The sequence below is a fragment of the Microcaecilia unicolor genome, chromosome 12, assembly GCF_901765095.1.
Source record: "Microcaecilia unicolor chromosome 12, aMicUni1.1, whole genome shotgun sequence".
Taxonomy (NCBI): Eukaryota; Metazoa; Chordata; class Amphibia; order Gymnophiona; family Siphonopidae; genus Microcaecilia; species Microcaecilia unicolor.
In genome coordinates, this window is record NC_044042.1 from 106,620,584 (window position 1) to 106,644,661 (window position 24,078).

The following is a 24,078-nucleotide window of genomic DNA, read 5'->3' on the forward strand; positions in this document are numbered from 1 at the left end:
ATATGCAAGAACTTGAGTTTCATACATTGCCTCCATTATATGCAAATCTCTTTCATGCATATTCGCTGTAGATATCCTGAAAACTTGATGCAAAAAACAAACAAACAAAAAAAAAAACAGTGTAGCTGGGTTTAAAAAAAGAACATTTGAACATGTACCTGAATGAAAAGTCTTTGGGATTCCGGAATCTTGCTACTCTTTGGGATTCAGCCAGGCATTTGTGATATGGACTGGCCACTATTAGAAACAGAATGCTGGGCACGAAGGACTTTTGAGTTATTAGTTGGCCAGCGACTGGCACTGACCCATCAGCCAGTCCTTTACGAAGCCTTCTGTGGTGAAAGATTCTTCTAATGCATCAACCACCAGTAAGAATAAGAAATCCATAAAAGTCAAGTAGCCTAGATGGGTTTGGAGCTTGGGCTGAGCTAAGAACAGACTAACTCCGCTCTCCTGATATATAAACACACAAGCAAGAAAATTACATTCCGTCTTGAAACAGATGCTTAATCCTTAAACCACACCTCTATTGACTGTGTGTTTTGAGCAGACTGTAAAGCCCTCTGAGCAGGGACCGTCTCTTGTGTGTGTCTGTACAGGATTGCGTGTCTAGTAGCACTATACAATCAACGAGCAACAGCAGAACTTGTGATCAATTTAAGAAGTATACCTCATAAAAGCTGGGATTATCAAATATTTTCGGGAAAGTGTTTGCTCTAGGGTGTGGATGGAGACAGCAGTAGAATGTGTAGGATGTATATTGGCAATTTAATTTTATTTCCGTTACGGATTTATGTACTGCTCTTCCCAGATCAAAAGCAGCGGCGGTACTATGAAATTCACAGTGTCTTTTTAAAATTAGATTACATTTTGATTACTGTCTGGTCTCATACCCTTTTCTGTGTGCGCAGGATGGGTCTCTTCAATGTCTTTGGACTTCAATCACAACTATCCTTGGGGGTTTCCCCAACTCCATTAGTAACGGTCATTCTAGATCAGGTGCACAGGCTGTGGTTCCCTCCTAAAACTAGCACATGTGTAGGGCCAGTGTTAAAGGGGTACAACAGGGCAATTGCCCTGGGCTCCCAGACTACAGGGGGCCCCGAGCCTCTTCAACACTAAGGAAGGCACAGCCTGCCAGTGAGTTTTGGGACCCCCTCTGCCATTTCTGCCCTTGGCCCCAGTATGTGTAAACACTGGCCCTGCAGACGTGCCCTTCAACCAGTAGGTGTCGTTCCCTCTTCCCTCTTTTCTGGGAAGGGGCTGGGAGCAGGAACAGGAGTTGGGCACCTCTCCATGGGTTTGAGCTTTGGCTAGCCAATCAAAAAACAAGCTTCTCTTATAACTGGGTTAAGAATAATCAGACATCAAGAGTATTCCAACAGGTTCATGTGACTTTACGTTACAAGCAAGGAGGTTTTATGACAGGAGCCTATCTGGCCCGTTCTGTGGGCTGAAGCAAGTGGGCGGAGCTTGCCGGCATATTGTGTGACCCCGAACATTCGCAAACGCTATTGAAAAACAATAGCAAACTTGTGAGGGTTACAACTGCCTATGTGTAAGCCTTTTTGAAAAATTTGAAATCTTCCCATATGTAACCCGAGGGTTCTTTTTAACCTCTAGGGCAGGGGCGTAGCCAGACTTCAGCAGGAGGGGGGTCCAGAGCCAGAGGTGAGGGGGCACATTTTAGCCCCTCCCCGGTGCCGCCAACCCCCCGCCACTAGTGTGATGGATTCTTGGGCATCACCCATTCAGGGCTGCCGGGGACATGGGCCAATCTAAAATACAAAACCTCTGCTTGGGATGGTCGTTATATTCAGTGGTGTGCTGGAGCAGGCTCTCACAGGCTCGCAAGAGCCGGTTGTTAAGTTTTTAAGAATTTTGGGAGCCGGTTGTTAAAGTAGGGCCCTCCATGGCTACTTTAACAACTGGCTCCCAAAATGTGGGCTTGGGCCCCCTGCTGAATTCTCTTTTACTTTGCTGGTGGGGATGCTGAGCCCTGCCAGCCAAGTAAATAGACTACTGCTGCTCCCCGCTCCTTGTTTCCAGCTCTGGGCAGCAGGCTGCTCAGAGCAAGACGTTGGGAGTGGTGGCTGCCAGCAAAAGTATGCCTAGCGTGCCCGCACGAAGGGAGGGAGGAGAGAGAGGCAAGTGTTGCCCCCCCCCCCCCCCCCCCGGCCACCCCTAGCCCTTCCAACTGCAGAGCTGGCTACGTCCGGAGAAAGAGCCTGTTAAAAATTTACCAGCACACCCCTGGATATTACACTACTAAAAAGGGTGGCGATCTGCAGGACCTGAAAATATGACAGAAAGGTGATTTATTTTGAAGAAATGATCAAATCCTAAACCTGACTAGGTTAAGCGACACAGAGGTTTCACTCTCATGCTGAATCTTTTGATTCCCCCCCCCCCCACCCCCTACCCGAAGGGCCACTTCAATTCACAGCAATTTCTTTAACTGCAAAAAGCTATGATGGTGTTTGCAAAGACAGTGACAGTTTCTGAACTTGTCATTTCTATAATTATGATGCTGGTTTATTTTTAATATGTCCAGTATACCAGATGTGATCCAGTTCTGGGTTTAGCCTACTTGCATGTATGGACTTGTAGTTCTGATTTCCCAGTTGCAGTCCCCGAGGACTGCAAGACTACATGTCCCTGCATGCAACAGGGTAAACCCAGGACTGGATCAACCTTTCGATGGTTTTGTGCCTGAACACGCCCAGCCCTTCCTCAACTTTCACATAGGCTGCTGCAACTCCTTACATAGCTGCCAGTTCTGTAGGCGTTTCTACGCCACCCAATATTGAGCAAACTCCAGTCTGGAGAGAGAGGGGTAATTTGAAAAAGTGCTTCCAGTGATTACATAACGTAACATCAAACATATAAATGGCGAGTGTCGTACTGACTCGCAAATGCGCAGTAGAGACCCTCTCTGCCCCGCCCCGCGTCAATACGTGATGACGGGGGTGGAACAGAGAGGGTCTCTACTGCGCATTTGCGAGGGACGAAATCACCGTCGCTAACGCTCCCCCCACCCGGAGTCGCTGCCGCCACCCACCCTCCACCCGGCCGGGCCCTCGCTCCGCTATTGAAACAGCGAGGGAACGCAGCACACAGCTCTGCTGAGCTGCCGTCCTTCCTTCTTCTCTGCCTGTGTCCCGCCCTCGACGACATTACATCACACGAGGGCGGGACACAGGCAGAGAAGAAGAAGGAAGGCCAACGGCAGCTCAGCAGAGCTGTGTGCTGCGTTCCCTCGCTGTTTCAATAGCGGAGCGAGGGCCCGGCCGAGTGGAGGGGTGGCGGCGACTCGGGGGGGGGGGGGCGAGCTCGGCGGCGGGGGGGCCTTGCAGCGGCGACGGGAAGGGGCTTTCAACCCCCCTTTTCCTATACTAGCCCGTTTTTACGGGCTCAATGGCTAGTAAAAACATAACAAAAGAGTAAGCCACACGGGGTCAGACCAGTGGTCCATCTAGCCCAGTATCCTGTTTTAACAGTGGTCAAGCCAGATCACAAGTACCTGGCAGAAACCCAAAGAGTAACAAGATTCCGGAATCATAATGAATAGCAAGATTCCAAGAAGAATCTCAAAGAGTAGCAAGATTCTGGAAACCTAAAGAGTAGCAACATTCCAAGTAGAACCCCAAAGAATAGCAAGATTCTGGAATCCTAAAGAGTGACAAGATTCCATGCAGAATCTCAGAGTAGCAACATTCCAAGTAGAACCCCAAAGAATAGCAAGATTCTGGAATCCTACTAGTAGTAGTAAAGAGTGACAAGATTCCATGCAGCATCTCAGAGTAGCAACATTCCATACTACAAATCCTAGGGCATGCAGTTGCTTCCCATGTCTCTCAATAGCAGACAATGAATTTTTCCTCCAGGAATTTGTCCAAACCTCTTTTAAACCCAGATACGCTAACTGCTGTTACTACATCCTCCAGCAAAGAGTTCCAGAGCGTAACTATTCGTTTGTTTTAAAAGTATTTCCATGTAACCTCCTTGAGTGTCCCCTAGGTTAACCTTGCCCTGGGAATAGGATCACACCTCACCCCAGGTCAACAGAACACCTTGATACAAGTCTAGCTTTTGCCCCCTTGCATGTGTGGATGTGTAATTTGGATTTTTTGCCTCATCGTTTTTCCCTAAAAACATCAAGTCTATGCATGTGGGGTGGGGGTGGGGTATGACGTGACAGTTCTCTTCATGCATGCAAATCTATGTGTCTAGTATGTTATTTATTTATTTATTGCACTTGTATCCCACATTTTCCCACCTATTTGCAGGCTCAATGTGGCTTACAAAGATCTGTTATGGCATCATCATAACAGGGTCAGTAATAAAGTTGGTGTTACAAAGAAATTAGAAAGAGCAAGGGGATCTGGTCAAGGAGTTGTAAAGTAAAATAGTCTAAATAGAAGGTGTTTAGGAGTTGTGTTTTAGTTAATTATAGGTTTTCGTGGTAGGCTTTGTTAAAGAGAGAAGTTTTCAGAGCTTTTCGGAAGCTCATTAATTCGTTTATCGTTTTTAGGTGAGTTGGTAATGCATTCCACATCTGCGTACTCATGTAGGAAAAGCTGGTTGTGTGTGTTAGTTTGTATTTTAATCCTTTGCAGCTGGGGAAGTGTAGGTTCAGAAAGGTGCGGGATGATCGTTTAGCATTTCTTGGTGGCAGGTCCACAAGGTCTATCATGTAGGTCGGGGCATCTCCATAGATTTTATGAACAATCGTGCAGATCTTAAACGTGGTACGTTCTTTGAGTGGGAGCCAGTGTAATTTTTTTCTTAGGGGTTTTGCGCTTTCATATTTTGTTTTTCCAAATATAAGTCTGGCTGCGGTGTTCTGGGCTGTTTGAAGTTTGACGGTCTGTTCCTTACAACCGGCAAAAAGTGCATTGCAATAGTCCAGGTGACTTAATACCATTGACTGTACCAGGTTGCGAAAGATGGCCCTTGGGAAGAACAGTTTTACTCTTTTGAGTTTCCACATGGACTGGAACATTTTCTTCGATGTATTCTTCATGTGATTTTCAAGTGTGAGATGACGGTCGATGGTGACTCCCAGAATTTTCAAATTATTTGAGACGGGAAGGGCTAAATCTGGGGTGGCTATGGTGGTGAATTTATTTGTGTTGTATTGTGAGATGAGTATAAGGCATTGCGTTTTTTCTGCGTAGACTTGTAGATTTGGAGAAGACCCCCTCCCCAATTATATTTCCCTCTCTTTCACTCACTCTGTGACCTTGAGCAAGCTGAAGGCTCCTGACTGAATAAAGGGAGACTCCAGCCCAAAGAGAATTACAGAAGTCCAAGTATTGCAGAACCAAGTGTGGAGGTAAAGCACTAATGGTCTCTCGTGGAGAAAGGATTTTAGAGCTTCCAAACATTGTAAAAGCAGAGGGAATTCTGACCAACACGAGAGATATGGGAATCGAAGGTAAGAGAACTGATTATAACGATGCCACGAGGAAGTACGGAGTCCATAAGTGGAACACACAGAATTAATGATGGGCTGAAAGGGACAAAGCGACTGAACACCAGACTATAGCCTTGGATTTCTGTCTTGGCTGGTAGATCTGTGTGCATAAGAAGCAGATACTCAGTCTCACCAGTCTATGGGTTTATTCTCAATGACTGTGAATGAGGAGAGGTGTGTGTGATTCAGGAACGGTAATGGCATAAGGTAGTTATGAAAAACCTTTATGACTGAACAGTGATAATTAAAATGTTATCAACCAAGCATGCATTTCATCTCTTTCATGTGACGTACACAAACATCGTTCTACTTTTAAACATTATTCAATTAATTTGGATTTTTAAGAGGGGAATTTTCAACATGGGCTATCGTTAAGACGTGTTATTTTACTGTTAACCCCAGTTGTTAGTAGCTAGGTCTCTGTTACAATTCAGGGTGAGCCCTCGGGCCGCAGCTGAGTTGACACTACCTAACCAACCCGAGTGCTGGCTAGGCCCCGACAGACAGCAGGTGAGACACCCAGGCAAGGCTGGACTTAAAGACAGGACTGGAACAAGACTTCTCCACTGCTAACTCCAGGCTTCGCTCCTTTTCCCTCGCGGCACCTTATGCCTGGAATAGACTTCCTGGACCTATACGTCTAGCTCCGTCTCTACCTGTTTTCAAATCTATGCTGAAAACCCACCTTTTCACTGCTGCTTTTTAGATCCTAGCCACTACTCAATTGCCTTCCCCTTGTCCCTTCCTCCCTTCTCACCCATTACTTCCCTCACCCGTAACTTTCTTGTCTGTCTGTATTACTTAGATTGTAAGCTCTTTTGAGCAGGGACTGTCTCTTTGTGTCAGGTGTTCAGCGCTGCATGTGTCTGGTAGCACTATGCAAATGCTAATAATAATAACAACAAGACAGGAAGCAGGGCTGCAGCAAGGCCTGAACATGGAACAGGAGCAAGGCTTGAACACAGGAGTAGGACTAGAACAAGACACCGGCAGGAACAGGAGACAAACAGGAACAAGGCTGCAACATACACTAGACAACTCTAGGAGACCGCTGCACTGGAATCAAGGAGAGCTTGAACTATGATCTGTTTATTGGCCCATAGAAGGGTGCAGGGCCGCCGAGAGGGGGGGACAAAAGTCGATGGGGCCCCCTCCAGGGGGGCCCGGCACCGCCAGGCCCGCCCTCCGTCACTCCCAGAACTAACCTTAAGCCTCCTTTCACTTCGCAGCAAGCAGCAGCAGGTCAGGCCACTCCTTCCTTCCATGTCCCGCCCTCGCCTGACGTAACGTCCATGAGGGCGGGGCACGGAAGGAAGGAGGAGAGGTCTGCCCTGCCGCTGCTTGCTGCAAAGTGAAAGGAGGCTTAAGGTTAGTTCCGAGGGCCTGGCCCAATAGCGGGTGGCCCGACGACCTTGGGTGGGTGGGCGGCGACCTCGGGTGGGGGGGCCCGGGGGCGGCCTTGTCCCGGTCCCGGCCCTGGAAAGGTGACTAGGAGAGTACAGAGGGAGGTCGGAACAACTCAGGAAGGACCTACATCTGTTCTCCTGGAACATTGCTTACTATAATGTCCCAGGTCCACACAGAATAGACAGAGGTTTTGCGCTGACTCCTTTTCTCTTCCCCCGAAAGTCAAGAATGTCCTATTTGCATGGGGACCTCTTCCTCCAGGAGGGCAGGAGAAGATGGAGTCTGTGAGTCTGCGAGATCCCAAAACTGGGGTGTCGATCACTATGTATTTCTCCTATCCGGAACTGGTGTTCGCCATCACGGTACTATGTAAGCCACATTGAGCCTGCAAATAGGTGGGAAAATGCGGGATACAAACGATATAAATAAATAAATAGAGCGGCATTTACCTCCATGTTCCTTAGCCCTCTCTTGAAACAAGATGTCCACCTTGATGCATAGAGAAACCAGGTCATTCAGACTGGTTGGGAGATTCCGTTCCACCAGTTCATCCTTAATGTGGCCCACCAGGCCCTGCCAAAAGTCAGCCACCTGGGACTTCTGATTCCACTGCAGTTCAGAAGCCATGGTCCGGAATTGAATGGCATACTGGCCCACAGTTAGGGCCCCTTGTGCTTGGAAGCTACCAAGAAAGGACACCCCAGCTCATCAAATACCTGCCGGAAGCATGCGAGGAAGGCAGCCAAGTTGGACATAAATGGATCATTCTTCTCCCACAGGTGAGAGGCCCAAGCCAGTGCTTGCCCAGAAAGGAGAGAGACAATAACGGTAACTTGACTCGATCTGAAGGAAAGGTAGAGGGCTGCAGTTCATCAAAAACTGGTTAATAAGTCCTCGGCATGCCTTGGGGATCCTATCAAAGCGCAGCGGTGCTGAGAGTTGAGGCTGAGACACCGGGTAAGCTGGAAGTGGTACTGCTACAGTGGGTCCTGGAGGTGGGTTCGAGCCTGGAGGGCCTACGGTTTGCAATGCTGCAAGCTGAGCATAGCCCCCCTGAAGGATTTCTATAATCTGCTGAAGATGAGTCCATTGCTGATGGACCTCCTGGGTGAGGTCCTGGAGCACTGGAGCTGGTCCATGTGGCTGGTCAGAATCAGAAAGTTTCTGGAGCTGGAGGGCCAGTTGCTGGAGCAGCTGCAAGGCGGGTGACTCACCCAAGCTCATAACCTTTGCAATCTGTCACGACTCAGGGTGAGCCTTTGGGCTGCAGCCAAACAGACACTACCTTGCCAACCCAAGGCCTAACTGGCTATGGACAAGACACCTGAGCAAGGCTGGACTGAAGCATAGGAACCAGATCCGTGGGTACTGTGTGTGCTTGAGCACCCTTGACCAAACTTCTTGACTGTGTGCAAGGAGGGGTAATTTGAATTTGGGTTTAGCACCCCCAATTATTGTGAAAAGTTGGCTCCTGCGCGTAAATCTAGGCATATTCTATAACTATGCATGCAGATTAAATGTTTTAACAAGCGATTAAGTGTTAACAGCTCTGAACAAGCAAGCAGAAGCACTAATTGGCAAAAATTAGAATTTACGCGCGTATATTGTTAAATGTATTTTGTAATGTACTGCGCCTAAATTCTAATGCGTGCAGGCAAAAAGGGGCATGTTTAGGGGTGTGGAGATGGGCGTTCCAAAATCTACATGCATTTTTATAAAATATAGGCCAGTGGGCATAAATCTACGAGCATGGATTTACACCAGCTTTTCGTTGGCTTAAATGGACGTGTATGGATTGACGTGCATGACTTAGGTATAATTGTTTAACACGTGTTAATTTTAGGTAACATAGTAACATAGTAGATGACGGCAGAAAAAGACCTGCACGGTCCATCCAGTCTGCCCAACAAGACAACTCATGTGTGCTACTTTGTGTATACCCTACTTTGATTTGTACCTATGCTCTTCAGGGAACAGGCCGTATAAGTCTGCCCCACACTATCCCCGCCTCCCAACCACCAGCCCCGCCTCCCAACCACCGGCTCTGGCACAGACCGTATAAGTCTGCCCAGCACTACCCCTGCCTCCCAACCTCCAGTCCCGCCTCCAGTGTCCTATATAGAATCGGGCCCAATGTTTGTCTAACTATATCTATATAGATAGATATAGATATAATCATACACACACAAAAATCTCTCCTCCGCTGTTAACAATTGGAGAGCACGGTGTTAACATCCCCCTGTTTACAAAGCCGCACAAGCAGCTGCCGGTGCGCTAATTCCGACTCAGCCCATTCACTTTGAGTGAACGGGTAGATGTGAAGCATCTGTTCATGCTTTCCAAAAATACTAGGACTAGGGGGCATGCAATGAAGCTACAATGTAGTAAATTTAATACGAATCTGAGAAAAAGTTTCTTCACTCAACGTGTAATTAAACTCTGGAATTCGTTGCCAGAGAATGTGGTAAAGGCGGTTAGCTTAGCGGATTTTAAAAAAGGTTTGGACGGCTTCCTAAAGAAAACGTCCATAGACCGTTATTAAATGGACTTGGGGAAAATCCACTATTTCTGGGATAAGCAGTATAAAATGTTTTGTACTTTTTTGGGATCTTGCCGGGTATTTGTGACCTGGATTGGCCACTGTTGGAAACAGGATGCTGGGCTCGATGGACCTTTGGTCTTTCCCAGTATGGCGATACTTATGTACTTATTGCCACGCGGCTTTGTAAACAGGGGGGTTTGAATTTAAGCATCTCAATTTATTTACTTATTTAAAATATTTATTAACCGCATTACCAATGGTTCTAGGTGGTGGACATAGCAACATACGTAACAAGATATCATTAAAACACGCAGACCAGTGTAACAAACATCAAACAAAAGACTAACACCACAGAATGTGAAGGAACAGCTTGTAAAAAAAATGGGTCACTTGTGCAGAAATGGAAAAAACCCCCCACAAAGGCCATAATATGCCGGATTCTATATATTGCGCCTTAATTTCTGCAAGGAAATCGAAGCGTATTCTAGAACAATGCGCGCAACTTAATTGGTTAACTAGCTGATCTGTGCTGTCAATTGGATGTTAACAAGCAATTATCAGCACTAATTGGCAATAATTGGAATTTATGCAAGCTTCTTTTTAGGCGTATTCTAAAAATAGGCGCGCATAAATTCCAACTGCACTCTCCGATATCAGCTGATCAGGTGAGCGGCGGCGTCTTCGGGTGGCACAGAGGCGTATTTGGCATGCGCAGAGCAGACAGCATAATGCTTTGCTGCTCTGCCGATTGGCCGACAGTTTTACGATGGAATAGAGAATGCAAGTGAGCAACGAGTAGCTTATTCGCATTCCCTTTCCTTGATGCATAGCCGTTCCCTACCCATTCGCTATGGAATTCGGTAGGGAACGGCTCTAACGATGACTTTAGTGCATCTGGCCCCCAGTCTGCCGCCATATACGGTACACAGGATGCTCCCGCCACCCAGCAAGGTGTGTCCAACCCGGGTGCAGTGAACCTATCTGCACCAAACTTGATGAATTAGTGATCCTCCAATCACTCAGGTTCGGGTATTCCTGTACTCCAAGCTGCGACATGCGTAATATAATATAGACAATAAACAGAGCAAGGGGTGGGCGGGAGGGTAGGCTGCCCCCCTTCGTCTCCTCAGGGATGAAACAGGGAGCATGCAGTAACTCCGTGGGCTTTAAGCCCACAGCTCCAGCCCCTCCTTCCCTGCAGGGAGCCCCTCATGGCGCGAAAACTCTCTTCCGGTCGCCATGGCTCCCTGCCTATCGCAGCTCGCCCTGTGCCTTTCTTTGGTTGCACCGTTTTACAAAAGCCCTTTTCAATATGTAAGGCAGGCTTCACACGAAACCTTAGGAGAGTATCTCCAATGGCATCCTTCCCGTTACAGAAACAAGTTTTGCCATCTGCAAGCTGCAAAAACGGCAACGTTTCCCATCCGGGCTGAGTCAGAGGCATCCAGAGAAGAAAACTGACTGCACCGATTTTCGTATCCACTCCGACTGTAGCTGAGAATATTCAAGCACCTTTCCGACTTCACCTGGTTTATTCTATCTTATCTATTCCATTTTTGCTCACACCCTATGCTGTCTATTGAAATGTTTTTATTGCTTATTGTATTGTTTGAATATTTTTACTGCTATAATTTTCTATTGCTTATGTTTAACTTATTTTTCCTGTAGTTTCAAAAAGATGGTATATAAATCATCATTCACAAATAAATAAATAAAAACAAACCAGGCTACATTGGTGCTTCTCAAAACTGGTCCTGGAAGCACTCCAGCCAGTCAGGATTTCAGGATATCCACAATGAATATTCATGAGAGAGATCTGCATTCACTGCCTCCACTTCATGCAAATCTCTCTCATGAATATTCATTGTGGATATCTTGAAAACCTGAACCAGGAGCCTTAGGCTCATTTCTGGACCTCGATCATCAATATGGCTGGGATAGAGGATCTCTTCTGTGTATGGTGTACAGCGCTGCGTATGCCTTGTAGCGCTATAGAAATGATAAGTAGATAGATCTATAGAGAGAAACCTCCCAGCCTCCAGGTGGGGGAGGGGGGACCCTGGCTGTCAATCTGCAGCCACACCCACTGGCTGGAGCAAGTTTGTATAGAAGGGAGCCAAGGTTCATGACTCCTAGCAGCCAAGGACCATCATTATGACAGCCAAGCAGTGGCGTACCAAGGGGGGGGGGGGCGGTCCGCCCCGGGTGCACGCCGCTGGGGGAGGGGGTGCCGCGCGCCTGTTGGCTGAGTCTGCTCGTTCCCTCCCTGCTGCTCCCTCTGCACGGAACAGGTTACTTCCTGTTCCGGGGCAGAGGGAGCAGCAGGGAGCGAGCGGACTCGGAGCAGACAGGCGCGCGGCACCCCCCCCCCCCCAGCAGGTAAAAATGCACCCGGGGGTTCACGCTGCACCCGGGGGGAGTGTAATTTCACCGGGGGGGCCGCACTGCACCCGGGGGGGGGGGGGGGGGGCGCATCGGCGATCTGCCCTGGGTGTCAGCCAGCCTAGGAACGCCACTGCAGCCAAGCTAGACAGTGGTGAGTTAAACTACGGAAAACCTTCTTGTGGCTTGCAGATAAAGGCTAGTAACTGCCAGAAGGACTACTGGAGTTGGGTGCCCACAATGGCTCACAAACACACACACACACACACACACACACAATTAACATAAGACTATAAGAACAGCCATATTGGGTCAGAACAATGGTCCATGTAGCCCAGTATCCTGCTTCCAGCAGTGGCCAATCCAGGTCACAAGTACCTGGCAGAAACCCAATTGGTAGCAACATTCCAGAATCCCAAACAACAACAACATTCCAGAATCCCAAATAGTAGCAACATTCCATACTACCTATCCCAGGGCAAGCAGTGGCTTCACCATGCCTATCTGAATAACAGACTATGGACTTTTCCTCCAGGAACTTGTCCAAACCTTTTAAAAAGCCAGATACACTAACCGCTGTTACCAAATCCTCCAGCAAAGAGTTCCAGAGCTTAACTATTCATTGGGTGAAAAAATATTTCTATTTGTTTTAAAAGTATTTCCATGTAACTTCATTGAGTGTTCCCTAGTCTTTGTACTTTTTGAAAGATTAAAAAAAATCTATTCAGTTCTACTCATTGTACACCACTCAGGATTTTGTAGATATCATATCACCCCCCCCCCCCCTCAGCTGTCTCTTTTCCAAGCTGAAGAGCCCTAACCTCTTCAGCCTTTCCTCATACGAGAGGTGTTCCATCCCCTTTATCAGCTGGTTGCTGTTCTTTGAGCCTTATTTCTGCACAAGTAGGCGAGATACTCAGAAGATCATTGCTGAGAAGAATGCCTCTGTAAAAGTGGGGTATGATGGGAAAACACTCTGAATTTATTATTTACTAGTAAAAAAGGCCCATTTCTGACACAAATGAAACGGGCGCTAGCAAGGTTTTCCTCGGAGTGTGTATGTGAGAGTGACTATGTGTGAGAGAGAGAGAGAGTGAATGTGCGAGTGTGTGTGTGTGTGCGAGAGAGAGAGAGTGTGTGTGAGACCCAGACTCTCTGTGAGACTGAGTGTATGAGACCAAGAGAGTGTGTGAGTGACTGTGTGACACAGAGAGTGAATGTGATACAGTGTGAGACAGAGTGTGTGAGAGACAGTGTGTGAGAGAAAGAGAGACATTGACTGTGAGAGAGAGAGAGTGTGTGTGTGACAGAGATACCCCCCCTCTGGTGTCAGGCCCCCCCTCCCTCCCTCCCTCTCTCTGGTATCAGGCCCCCCCTCTCTCTCTCCGGTGTCTGAACGTTACTGTGCAGGACGCTGAGCTCTGGCTGTGCTTCAAGGAACTGACCAATCCTATTTAATAGAATGCACCTCCAACATTCTGAAGCCGAGAAACCTCGTGTGGTTGGTCACTTCTGCTTGTGACGAACCCGGAAGTACGTGATGTCAATTCAGGAGATGGATACAGAGAGCAGGAATGCCTCAGCCATGCAGTCAGCTTCAGAATGTTGGAGGTGCGTTTTATTATATAGGATTGAATACACCACCTATTGTGAAAACCCATCTAAGCAGTGTACAGAGAACAATAAAATGAAAGAAATTACAATAATCTAATAGAAGTACAGATATACCTGCCCTGTGTCCAGAGATCGCGTTCATATCCTGCTGCTGGAAGTCAGAAAAAGGAAAACCTAACCATGCCCAAATGGGTTTTCAAAGAAACACGTTTTCCATACACAGGTTAAAGGGAAGGTTGTTCCACAATGAAGGCCCGAACAACACTGAAAATGACGAACGTGTAAAATCATAGAAAATCTGGCAGATTGGGATAAGAAGAGGGGAAATCCCAAACTAGGGTAAATATTTTATCTGGAATGCAAGCTGATACAGCTCTTTCAGCAGAGGGTAGGTAGAACGATCCCACTGTCTGGCACCGCAAAAATCAATTTAACCACTGTAATGTTTTCATGTCTGTCAATTGAAAACCTGAAAAAAGTGTCGTAACATTAAGGCATGAATTAATTTGGGCAAAGCAGGGGATTTTTTTTCAGGGGGTACCGAGTACCTAGCATCTTTTCCACCGCCTGCTAAACTTGACCCATAAACCCGAAGTATTAATGAAAGAACCCAGGCTCTGTATACCAAAGCTGTCTTTTCGTAGATTCTGTGGCTTGTTGCAGGGGGCCTGGCTGTTTTGGGGCAGGTCCCTCAGTGATTACCCCCTTCCTGAAGGATGGTCTTCCATTTGAGTACCAGCTTTTTTTTTTTGCTAAAAAATGATTTTAAAAAAGGTGCAAACTCACTATTAGAAATAAATAGTAACATAGTAAATGACGGCAGAAAAAGACCTGCATGGTCCATCCAGTCTGCCCAACAAGATAATTTCACGTGTGCTACTTTTTGTGTATACCTTACCTTGATTTGTATCTGCCATTGTCAGGGCACAGACCGTATAAGTCTTGCTCAGCACTAGCCCCGCCTCCCAACCACCAGCCCTGCCTCCCACCACCGGTTCTGGCACAGACCGTATAAGTCTGCCCAGCACTATCCCCGCCTCCCAACCACCAGCCCCGCCTCCCACCACTGGCTCTAGCACAGACCGTATAAGTCTGCCCAACACTATCCTCGCCTCCCACCACCGGCTGGCTCTGCCACCCAATCTCGGCTAAGCTCCTTAGGATCCATTCCTTCTGAATAGGATTCCTTCATGTTTATCCCACGCGTGTTTGAATTCTGTTACCGTTTTCATTTCCACCACCTCCCGCGGGAGGGCATTCCAAGCATCCACTACTCTCTCCGTGAAAAAATACTTCCTGACATTTTTCTTGAGTCTGCCCCCCCCCCCCCCCCCTTCAATCTCATTTCATGTCCTCTCGTTCTACCGCCTTCACACCTCCGGAAAAGGTTCGTTTGCGGATTAATACTTTTCAAATATTTGAACATCTGTATCATATCACCCCTGTTTCTCAAATTGGAAGTTGTAGTTACACATAGGGAAAATCAATCAATGGCCAGACATATGCCCCCTTGAAAATTACGGCAAAGTGACATAGGGTAAAATATAAGTGCTCCAAGGTCCCTCCCTGGAATTTATTCCATTGGTTTAAAAGCTATGCCAAAACATATCTATGACTTTTGTAGAGCACAGGAACCAGTTTTGGGTCAAATCTCTTCAGGGAAGCAAATGGATATTTTCACAAACTCTAGAATAAGAAATTTATACCTCAGCAACCAAAGGGGCTGCAAAGTGCTGTGATTTACTCACTCTGCAAAGATGGCTTTTGTATGGGGGGGGGGGGGATCTCTTCTAGCTCTGGAGGTTTTGGAAGTGCTAATTTAATATTACCTGGGGGGGGGGGGGGTCAATGGAACCATCCTTCCAAGCTCTGGAAGCCAATAGTTGACAGCTGCCAACCTCCAGCCATCAGATAGCAGCCATATTTTGTTAATTAAGAAGGGTAAAAGCAATCAAGGTTAATTAACCTCTTAGGTGCCAGAGAAGAGTGCCTTGAATCATGGGAGCCAACTTTTCAAAATTATTGGGGGTGCTAAGTCCAGTAGAAATAATTCCTCCCTGGACATATACAAGGAATTTTCTCAATATCGGGGGTACTCAAGCACCCACAGAGTCGGCTTCTATGCCTTGAATTGTCCCTCCAGATGTTTTAGGGATTTTCTTTAATTCTGTGATTGTTCCTCTGGCATATAACACTCACAAAACTTTATTGTGACAGGCAACACCTTACACAAGTATCCTGCCAGGGGCCATATTGTGTACAACCTGCACTCGCCTGTTTTTCAAACTTTCAAAATGAAACCTTAATATGTTTAAAGATTTGCAGGATCCAGCGCACCACGTACCAGGTCAGTATTGTAAATGTGCATTTTCTCATTTTAAATGCCCCGGAATTCCCCCCCCCCCCAAGTCCCATCTCTTCTCCCCCCAGGCATTTTTAAGTGAGTGGGATTTGCAGATTTTTAAATAGGCGTGGGAGGCAAGAGAAGATTCACTTTTGCTAGAGGAGTGGAAAGGGGTGTATGGGGAGGGGGGGGGGGGCTCTGATTTGCACTGTACATAACACATGACTGATCCACACAGGACCCACAGTTAGGAGGTCGGTTCTGTGGAGGTGAGGAGTGGTGGAGCCTCTGCTAAACCTTATCTCATTCATAAACCAAAGGACAGCAATAAAGAGGGTAGGTGATGTTTACAGGTTGCATCCTCTGATAACTCTGCACAGGGCACTGGATGCTCCCTATTCCATCTGCCACAGCTGAGAGCTTCCAGGGCACTCGGTAAGGAAGTAGTTTCAGCAGTAATTTAAAAGCCTAATCATATTTATCAGCTTTTTATACATCTCAACACTTCCCTGGGGTGAGCATCATCGGATCAGCGTCTAATTGTTCTTTTAAAGGTATTATCTGAGCTCCAAAAGCCAGCAGCATCTACGAATGCTAGCGAATCCCTTAAATAAAAGCCCCCCCCAAATCCTGCTGATTCTTCTACCATTAGACAGGTGTTAAATATTTCTTATGAATGTTACTTATTGATGTCTGTGGGAGCTCCACAGAGAGAGAAGATAAACACAGTGATATCAGTATCTCCCCCTCCCCCCACACACACACCCCCTCCCTGCACTTTCCACTGGAAAGAATTTGCCAATCCCCCTAACGCTCACTTTCCCTTCCGAGAGAACGGGAGATACAGGCAAGCTGGCTCAGCTGCTTCCCATTGGCCAACCTGGCAAGGGCTCCACTCACCTTGATGAGCTTGCATCTGATCTGGGCCGACACCATATGGCTGTTGCGTAAGTTGCCCACTCGGAACATGAGGCACAGTTTGCCGTCACGCTGCGAGACCACGGCGTGGTGGCTGAACATGAGGGTCTCGGCTCGCTTCTTGGGCTGGGACATTTTAATGAACATGCAGCCTATCAGGAACGCGTCCACGATGGATCCCAGCAGGGACTGGAAGAGGAAGAGGATGATGCCCTCGGGGCACTTCTCCGTGATGTACCTGAAGCCATAGCCAATGGTGGCTTCTGTCTCGATGAAGAAGAGGAAGGCGGATGGGAAGTTGTAGACATTGGCCACGCAAGGGGTGTAGTTGTCATCGTGAGCCCGGTTGAGGTCCCCTCGGATGTAGGCAATGATCCACCACATGGAGGCCATCACCAACCAGGCCACCGTGTAAGTGAGGATGAAGATCAGAAGGTTCCATCTCCACTTGAGGTCCACCAGGGTGGTGAAGAGGTCCGAGAGGTACCTGCTGGTCTCGCCCCCCAGGTTGCCATGCTGAACATTGCACCTGCCGTTTTTATCCACAAACCTCTGCCTTTTCTTTTTGAGGGGAGGGGTGTAAGCACTGCCCCGCAAGGTGGTCACCACCTGGTAGTCCTCGCCAAACTTCCTCCTCAAGGCTGACATGTCCCTTTCAGTAGACCTTTGGCTACAGTTGAAAAGTTTGCCCTGGCAGGATGGAGAAGTCTCCGCCAGGAATTGGCATGAGTGTGGGGGCAGGTGGCTACAACCTTTGGCACTTTGGGGGAGTCCACCTTGGCACTGTTTCCTCCGTCGTGGCCCCTACCTCCTGTGGACCTTGGTTTTGCCCAGCAGCTCTACTATGAACATCTCCTGGAATGGCCAGCTTGGATTTCTGCTGCTCTGAGATACAGGCATTTATATGATATACGTTTTATTACCCTCTTTGGTTCGGCTGATAGCTTCTGTGTTGAGGTGCTTTGAAAGGCTGGTGGAGAGGAGACCCCTCTGGTTGCTGAAAGACTCTTCAGACTTGAAGCAAAGGGAGAGAGCCTCTAGCCCAGGATTTGAAAGAACACGCTTGGAGGAACGAAAAGGCAGGCAGTGGCTGATCAGATCTCCAGGGGGGTCGTGGAGAGGCGTTTGTAGGCTGAGCAGGGGGAAAGGAGGAGCTGTTTTCTTCTTGCAAGCTTCTCCGGACCTATCAGTCCCTGAGAAAATCCTCCAGAGGAGTGGGGGAGAGATGTCCAGATTAATGAGAGCAAGGAGGACCGAGGCAAGGGAATGAAAAAATAATAATCCACCTCCCTCAATTAAAAAAAAATGTAACCCGGTTATATAGCAGAACAGATCAAAGGCATCCGGATTCCTTGTATTTCCAAGCAACTGGTTAGCAAAAGGGGGAGAGAGACACCCACCCACACTTCTTCTGATCAAGACAGCAAATGAATAGTTCTGATCTGTTGACCAATTAAAGCTTGAACAGATTTGAGAAACTGTAACAATCATTTCTTTTCATGTGTGCAGCTTGAGCCTTCCTTTTGGCTCTGATCAGGGTGTACAAGGGGGTACACGGCAAACCGGTATTTAATCGACGGAGATAAGGAAAATCCATAGACACCGTCTCTTCTGAACTGTGATTCATGTCAGCACTAGTCCGCTATAATTACTAAGAGTGTGGCGCCCTCTGGTGGCAACAAAGGGAAAAAATGCAGGTCTTCCTTCGTCTGATTTGAACGTACAAAATCGGTAGGAAAAAATGAATAATAATTAGGCAGCTGGCACTTTTGCATGTGGTTCGAACGATTGTCCTGCCAAAAACTGGCTCCAATGCTCCTCCCTCTCTATTTAAAAATGTGCCTCTTTAGGAGAACATAAGGCTTTTACAGATGTGGGGGGGGGGGGGGGAGAGAAATATAATAGTCTCTGTCCTATCCTTCCCCCAGCTATATCACTTGTGTGAAGGTAAAGTAAGAAATCTGAGTATGATTAATAATGCTAGTCACCAAAAAATTGAAAGTTGCAAAACCACACTGAAGTTGTACAGAAAGACTCAAATGACAGCATCGGACCCTAAAACAGCAGCAAACTCACAGGCAAAACCAAACAAGCTGGACTGCTGTACATTCCAACACAGAAACAGACATTAGCTGAACACCCCATCTCTGTCACACACATAGAATACAGACATAGTAGAATTGGAAAAGGTACAGCGAAGGGCGACGAAAATGATAGTGGGGATGGGACGACTTTCCTATGAAGAGAGGCTGAGAAGGCTAGGGCTTTTCAGCTTGGAGAAGAGACGGCTGAGGGGAGATATGATAGAAGTGTATAAAATAATGAGTGGAATGGATCGGGTGGATGTGAAGCGACTGTTCACGCTATCCAAAAATACTAGGACTAGAGGGCATGAGTTGAAGCTACAGTGTGGTAAATTTAAAACGAATCGGAGAAAATTTTTCTTCACCCAACGTGTAATTAGACTCTGGAATTCGTTGCCGGAGAACGTGGTACGGGCGGTTAGCTTGACGGAGTTTAAAAAGGGGTTAGATAGATTCCTAAAGGACAAGTCCATAGACCGCATTTTTAGGTATAACTTGTCTGGAATGTTTTTACGTTTGGGGAGCGTGCCAGGTGCCCTTGACCTGGATTGGCCACTGTCGGTGACAGGATGCTGGGCTAGATGGACCTTTGGTCTTTCCCAGTATGGCACTACTTATGTACTTATGTACTTATGTACTTATGTACCCTCACCAAATGCAGAACATATTTCCACAAATTCTAAGTTAGATAATTCCTCCCATCCTTCTCTTTCCATCTCTCCTTAATTGCATCCCTCCTTACATGCGTGGGATAAACATAAAGGAATCCTGTTCAGAAGGAATGTATCCTTGGGAGCTTAGCCGAGTTTAGGTGGCAGAGCCGGTGGCGGGAGGCGGGGCTAGTGATTGGGAGGCGGGGCTAGTGCTGGGCAGACTTATACGGTCTGTGCCAGAGCTAGTGGTGGGAGGCGGGGCTAGTGATTGGGAGGCGGGGCTAGTGCTGGGTCGACTTATACAGTCTGTGCCAGAGCTAGTGGTGGGAGGCGGGACTGGTAGTTGGGAGGTGGGGAGGTCTTTTTCTGCCATCATCTACTATGTTACTATGTTAGATATATGCAAACAGCTCTGTGTTGCCTGGATATTTTATTTTTCTGATCATATTGGTCCCAGTCTCTGTCTTCTGCTTTCCTGTTGCCTACCTTCTCCTAACTCTTTTCCAAGTTCCCTTTCTTGTATCTTCTCCTGTCTTCACATCTTCACTTGCCTCCCTCTCTGACATTGATCTTTCCTTTTCATCTCTCTGCTCCATTTCTTGCTTTTCTGCCTCAATATATCCACATAGATTTCATCTCTCCTTCCTTCCCCCTTCTCCCTCTCATCTATCCACCTACTGTGGCATCATCGTTTCCCACTGTTATTTGTCGCTAGCAAAACACAAAAAGGAGCAGAAAGACTGGTTGCCGATGGAATTGGAATTGGAAAAGGTGCAGCGAAGGGCGACTAAAATGATAGCGGGGATGGGACGACTTCCCTATGAAGAAAGACTAAGGAGGCTAGGGCTTTTCAGCTTGGAGAAGAGACGACTCAGGGGAGACATGATAGAGGCATATAAAATAATGTGTGGAGTGGAACAGGTGGATGTGAAGCGTCTGTTCACGCTTTCCAAAAACACTAGGACTAGGGGGCATGCGATGAAACTACAGTGTAGTAAATTTAAAACAAATCGGAGAAAATATTTCTTCACCCAACGCGTAATTAAACTCTGGAATTTGTTGCTTGAGAACGTGGTGAAGGCGGTTAGCTTGTCAGAGTTTAAAAAGGGGTTAGACGGTTTCCTAAAGGACAAGTCCATAAACCACTACTAAATGGACTTGGGAAAAATCCACAATTCCAGGAATAACATGTATAGAATGTTTGTACGTTTGGGAAGCTCGCCAGGTGCCCTTGGCCTGGATTGGCCGCTGTCGTGGACAGGATGCTGGGCTCGATGGACCCTTGGTCTTTTCCCAGTGTGGCATTACTTACGTACTTATATGTACTTATGACTTGCTATTAATTTCACTTGCTCTTGACTTGGTGACATGCAATGAAATGGATTTATTGTGCTGGCCTTGGCAATTGCAGAGCCCTATGCGGACAAGTTTGCTGGGCTCCCCTGACTTACCACCATAGTCCACTGTCTGCCCCTCTCTCTAACCTCCCCCCCCCCCCCCCACACACACATATTGTACCTTAAACATTATCTCTCCCTGAGAATACAACTCACCAGTGACAGCAGTGATTCATTTGCACTGCTGGAGACCAATCCCCGAACCTTTCCTCTGTGGCGTACGACCCCCCACTCTGTGGAAATTGAGGAGGATTCGAATTTTTCTTTCTACCAATTCCTTACGGATTCTGGTGCAGGTAGATTATTGTAATGCTGTTTATCCGGCAGACAGCTCAGAATATGGCAGCACATTTAATTTTAAGGTTTCACGATATGCATGCTGCACTGGCTTCCAATTAAGCACGTTTGGCTTTTAAACTCTGTACGTTGATCTATCAAGTATTTTTGGCATAGCTCCAGGTTACATGCAAAGTCTAGTGGAGCTTTCGATTCAAAATGCTGCGTTGGGTTCCAGGGATCATTTGCTTGTTCATTTTCCGATTTGTAATAACTTGGTTTATAAATCATTTTTTTCTGCAGGGCTTGCTTACCAGGGAGCAAAATGGTGGCATTCTCTTCCTAAGGACATCAGATGCAGAAATAATTATTTGTCATTTTGTAAAAGGTTAAAAATATTTCTTTTTAGAACATTTTTAGTAAGAGTTGGTTAATAGGGATCCTTTTTTGTGATTTCCATTGTTTTGTATTCTTTAATGTTGTGATTTTGATGTTAACTGTAAACCACATTGACCCGCGGGAGGTGGTGGAAATGAAAACGGTAACGGAATTCAAACATGCGTGGGATAAACATAAAGGAATCCTGTTCAGAAGGAATGGATCCTCAGGAGCTTAGGCGAGATTGGGTGGCAACAGCCGGTAGTGGGAGGCGGGGATAGTGCTGGGCAGACTTATACGGTCTGTGCCCTGAAGAGCACAGGTACAAATCAAAGTAGGTATACTCAAAAAGTAGCACATATGAGTTTATCTTGTTGGGCAGACTGGATGAACCGTGCAGGTCTTTTTCTGCTGTCATCTACTATATGTTACAATCAGGCTCATTTTCAAAGCACTTAGCCTCCCAAAGTTCCATAGAAACCTATGGAACTTAGCCTCCCAAAGTGCTTTGAAAATATGCCTCAATATGTCTTTTGGATAATGTGGGATATAAGTGCTTCCTGTTTCTATAAGGGTGAGATACTGCAGAAGGAAGATTCCAGGACTGACCACCAGCAACACTGTAAACTGTAGACTGGGGAAAGACACCATTTAGGGTACAAAATGATGAGGAGGGGGAGGGGAGGTTCAGAGACAGGTGCAGATGCCCCACCATGGGCAGAAGGGGTTGAGAGAGGGAGGAGATGCTGGACCCAGGGGCAGAAGAGAGTGAAACAGAGGTGCTGTCTCGGTTAAGCATGGGGCCCCGTGCGGCCACCTTTGTTGCCCCTGCCTAAGGCTGGCCCTGCGAGTCCACAAAGAAGCTTCTTCTGCAGATGTGAACACAAAAGCAAACTCTTGCAAACTGCTGTCAACTGTGATTGGAGGGAGACTTCTGTCAACTCCAGCTCCAATTGATTCAGAATGTGGCAGCAAGACTAATAGAAGGTTGCAAGCGACATGACCACATCACACCATTTTTATAAAAACTTCACTGGCGACCAGTACAATACAGGGCTAAATTTAAAACTCTTATGTCTGATCTTCAACGTCCTTAATGGAAATGGCCCTGAGTACCTGAAGAATAGGATGACCCTCTACACACCGCCAAGGACACTAAGGTCCTCTCAAGGACTATCGCTAACCACATCCTCTCCAAAAGACATTACACGATGCGATACCCGCAAGCGAACCTTCTCCGGACTAGCCCCCACACTCTGGAATGCACTGCCTGAAAGGCTCCGCTTAACACAAGACTATCTCGACTTCAGGAAGCAGGTGAAAGTTTGGCTCTTCAACCCGGCCTTAAATGGAAGAAGTAACTATCTTGTTAGTCTCACTCACACACACAAGGAGTGAAACAGGCTGCTGTAGGGCATGTTTATCCACTCCTACCCTAGCTGATAAAACATTTAATCATCTCTGTGATCTCATGTACAACTTTATTTAAATTAGTCACCTTATTTTCGGACTCCTCTCTTACCTATCTCTTTCTTTATACCTTACACTATCAATTAAAATGTTCTATTATGTATTGTGTTGACATTGTAAGTGGTCTACTAGGCCATACTTTGTATTGTTATTTCAATATTTTTACTGCTGTAATTGCCTTTTGTTCATGTTTGATCTATTCTTATTGTACACCACCTTGAGCGAATTCCTTCAAAAAAGGCAGTAAATAAATCCTAATAATAAATAATATAAATAAATAAATATAAATAAACGAACTACGCCAAAGGGTCTTTTTGAATGACTCTCAGTAGGGGATAATTATTATTTAAAGTGACCCAAAGGAAGGCAAATATCTTAATGAACTGAAGCCAAATCTGTTCCATTAGTTTATTAAAAAAATTCCTTTCTGGTTCCAAAAAGGCAATCTGAACACATCCCTGGATCAGTACCTATTAATTAGAGTGTCGAAGAGTCTGATTACCCAGTAATTCCATTAGCCTCTAGGAACGCATCCAACTTAGTTTTAAAATGTTTCCTGGGGCAGACAGAGATTGTTTTAGTAAGGTGCTGTTTGCTCCATAGTTTAATTTCTTTCCTTGTCAAGGAAGGATTATTTTTTGTTTGTTTTTTGTTTTTCCTGCAAATGCAAAAATATGAAGTGTACACCAACAGGTAGATGTGAAGCATCTGTTTATGCTTTCCAAAAATACTAGGACTAGGGGGCATGAGATGAAGCTACAAAGTAGTAAATTTAAAATGAATCGGAGAAAATGTTTCTTCACTCAACGTGTAATTCAACTCTGGAATTTGTTGCCAGAGAATGTGGTAAAGGCGGTTAGCTTAGCGGAGTTTCAAAAGGTTTGGATGGCTTCCTAAAGGAAAAGTCTATAGATTTAGAGATGGGAGTAACTAGCGAGGTAATTAAATTTGCTGATGACACAAAGTTATTCAAAGTCGTTAAATCGCGACAGGATTGTGAAAAATTACAAGAGGACCTTATGAGACTGGGCAGCTAAATGGCAGATGATGTTTAATGTGAGCAAGTGCAAGGTGATGCATGTGGGAAAAAAGAACCCGAATTATAGCTACGTCATGCAAGGTTCCACGTTAGGA

General features: G+C 46.5%; 1 protein-coding gene across 1 annotated transcript in view; it reads right to left on the bottom strand.

Annotated features, from left to right (window-relative positions):
* LOC115481662 (G protein-activated inward rectifier potassium channel 1-like) overlaps positions 1-17,334 on the bottom strand; it is a 61,105-nt gene extending 43,771 nt beyond the window's left edge. Inside the window, exon 1 of the mRNA XM_030220983.1 lies at positions 16,669-17,334. Within this exon, the coding sequence (XP_030076843.1) occupies positions 16,669-17,334 (666 nt within the window). The remainder of the gene's footprint in view (positions 1-16,668) is intronic.
* Between the last annotated feature and the right edge of the window lie 6,744 nt (positions 17,335-24,078).